A 3,077-nucleotide genomic window follows, 5' to 3' on the forward strand; every position below is an offset into this window, starting at 1 on the left:
GACTCAGTCTGGTGGAGGCCTTGGTAGCTGTGGTCCATTAGTCCTTTGGACTAATCTTTTCCTTGTATCCTGTTCTCTTCATTCTCCCTTGTTCCCGAAGGGCTGAGATCAGTGGAGTATCTTAGATGGCTGCTCACAGGCTTTTAAGACCCCAGACACTACTCACCAAGGTAGAATGTAGAACATTGTCTTTATAAACTGTGTTATCCCAATTGAGCTGGATGTTCCCGGAGACCATGGCCCCCACAGCCCTCTGCCCAGCAGTTCAGTCCCTCAGGGAGTTTGGATGTGTCTGTGGAGCTTCCATGACCTTTCCTTGTACAAGTTGTGCTGGCTTCCCCAGTATTGTGTGCTGTCTCGTCCTTCAGCTTGGTGACGTTTTGAGGCTTAGGGCTAGTGGACATCTCTCTTTTGTAGGACCTAGCTCAATCTAAGAAATAATTCCATCAATAATAACATCATCACTTCACAATGAAAGTCTAATTGGAACGTGAATGAAAATGCTAATGGCCAAAGGCTCCTAGCTAGTAATTATGCCTCATTTGAAAATCTGACAAGCAGAGAGGAATATATTTCATCTTGCCATTATTTGTTTACAGTTGTGCCATCTGGCTCATATAGCCAGAATAAAACTTGGCACCCTTATTCAACCAGAATGACTGCCAGTTCTCATAACATCTTATTTTCTATTTGCCAAGAACAAAATGACAATTTTAAGTATTTATTCTGTAAAAATAAATTATTTGGGGGGGGTGGTTTCAATAATTATCTCTGAAAATAGGACTGGGAGAGTATTTTGGTGTCATCAGATATCTCAAACTATGTTCTAACAGTGTAACCCAGTTTAGATTTTCTTTCTGAAAAATCAACAAATACTTTTTGAGTACTTGCTATATGCAATGGAATGAGCCAGGTACATAAAGGATACCAAGTTGTATTAGACAGGGAAATGGCTGTTGTTAGATGCCTTCGAGTCAGTTTTGACTCATAGCGATAGAGTATGATAGAGTACAGCTGTCCCATAGGTTTGTCTAGGCTGTAATCTTTACAGGAGCAGATGGCCAGGTCTTTTTCCCACAGAGCTACTCGGTGGGTTTGAACCGCCAACCTTTTGGTTAGTAGCCAAATGCTTAACTGTCTGCACCACCAGGGCCCCTTGGGAAATGGCTAGCTCCATAAAAAAAATTTAAACAACTTTCAGTGGCTTAACCCAATGGAAGTTTATTTCAAGCTCACATAACAGCTGAGTGATGTTGTTCTGGGTCAGCAGGTGATGCTCTTTCACATGGTGATACAGGAACTCAGGCTTCTTTTATAAGTTTCTGCCATACTTCAAGCTGGCAAAGAGGTAATAGATGAGGAAGGCTTGCACACTTCTTAAGATCCCCAGCCTAGAAGCGACATCCATTGCTTCTACTTAGATTCAGTTGTTTAAGAACAAGCCATGTGGCCACACCTGCATGCAAGGTATTGGCAAAATAGTCCCTGGCTGGGCAGCCACCTCCTGCACCAGCTTCACTTTAGGGAAGGGGGAACACGAAATTGTAGTGAACAGCTAGAGGTCTCTGTCATTCATATTGTATAAGATGTAGCTTCTGCCTTCAAAGAACCTTCAACAGAGTAGAGAGGAGTTCAGGGGAGAGAAGTGTCATGGAGGTGGCATTTGAGATGATCATTGTTTGGCAGATAGCATTGTAAGAAGGGCATTGCTGATAGAGTGGCACTAGCAAAGCATGGAGCTGGGGAGGGAACGTTGAGTAACTAGTTTTCCTGGAATGAAGCTTTGGATAGGTGGGAGATCAAGCTTAAAATGTTGCTTAGGTCACGTTATGTAAGGCTTTTAAAGTCAGGAAAAGGAGTTTGAATTCCATGCTCCTATCATCATGATTATCATGAATTTTTAACACAAAGGCTGCAGAACAATGATAGCATTAATGGCTGTCACAGTCAGTCACAGACCAGAAAATACACTCAGTGTGAAGGAATTTTATTTTTCAGATGGTACCACTAATGACAGCATCATATTTGCATTCACAGGCTGTAATAGATTCCAAAATTTTGCATTTGTTCCCATGAGTCTTGATATTTACAAAATGCAATCCAAACATTTCCACTTCACTCTTGCTCTACTTTTCCCAGGATTATCTCACATAGTTATCTAGAGATGCCAGGGGTAGCCTTACACACTAATATCACGAACCCACAGTCCTTCCCCTCAGGTAAGTAAGAGGAACCTTCTCAGGGTTGTGAACTCTAAATACCACCACCAAACAGTGCACGTTCCACGAAAGTGATTTCCCTACTCCTACAGCAGACAGAGCAGTCACAATATTAGGGTCAACAGAGATGTTGACTGGCATAAATTTTTTTTTTTTTTTTTTTTTAAAAGACTCAGGCTTTTTTACCAGGGACCCACCAACATGAGCAACATTCATGTCAAAACCATCAAGAAGGCAGCCCGAGCCATCACTGAGAAGCCAGGACATGCACCTGGGCAACGGCGCCCACACAAACAAGCACGTTTGTGAGGAGATCACCATTATTCCCAGCAAGATGCTCTTTAACAAGATAGCAGGCTATGTCAGATGTCTGATGAAGTGGATTCAAAGGCCCCCAGAGAGGTATCTGCAGGAAGAGAAGAGAGAAAGGAGAAATAATTATGTTCCTAAGGATTCAGCCCTGGATAAGATCGTTGAAGTAGATTCTGACACTGAGGAAATGCTGAAGTTCTTGGACTTTGGCAAACTCTCCAACCTGCAGGTCCTTCAGCCCACTAACCAAACTTTCTTCCTCATTCCCTGTCTTCCTTCAGGAAATATTTAACAGTCCCTGTGGTAGGCATCAAAGCTTAAAAATTAAATAAGATGACCTTAAGGAGCTTATGGTGTGGTAGGGGAGGCAGATAACAAAAATCCAAAACCCATGTGATCGACCCTGCACACAGGATAAATTAATCATCCAGAGAAGGGAGAACTCAATTCTGTTTGAAAGTGACAGGTGGGCTCTGGGAAATGGTGAGAGAAGGCTTCCCAAAGGTAATCCCTTCAAGGTAATTTTTCTTCCTGACAGAAAAGGAT

At 42.5% G+C, this 3,077-nt stretch overlaps 1 protein-coding gene across 1 annotated transcript; it reads left to right on the forward strand.

Annotated features, from left to right (window-relative positions):
* Positions 1-2,433: 2,433 nt before the first annotated feature.
* LOC101345117 (40S ribosomal protein S17-like) lies at positions 2,434-2,823 on the forward strand. Its single transcript, XM_012556050.1, has one exon. It carries the CDS (start codon positions 2,434-2,436, stop codon positions 2,821-2,823), a length of 390 nt encoding a protein of 129 aa, XP_012411504.1.
* Positions 2,824-3,077: the final 254 nt, after the last annotated feature.

This window comes from Trichechus manatus, unplaced genomic scaffold (assembly GCF_000243295.1).
Source record: "Trichechus manatus latirostris isolate Lorelei unplaced genomic scaffold, TriManLat1.0 scaffold00056, whole genome shotgun sequence".
NCBI lineage: Eukaryota > Metazoa > Chordata > Mammalia > Sirenia > Trichechidae > Trichechus > Trichechus manatus.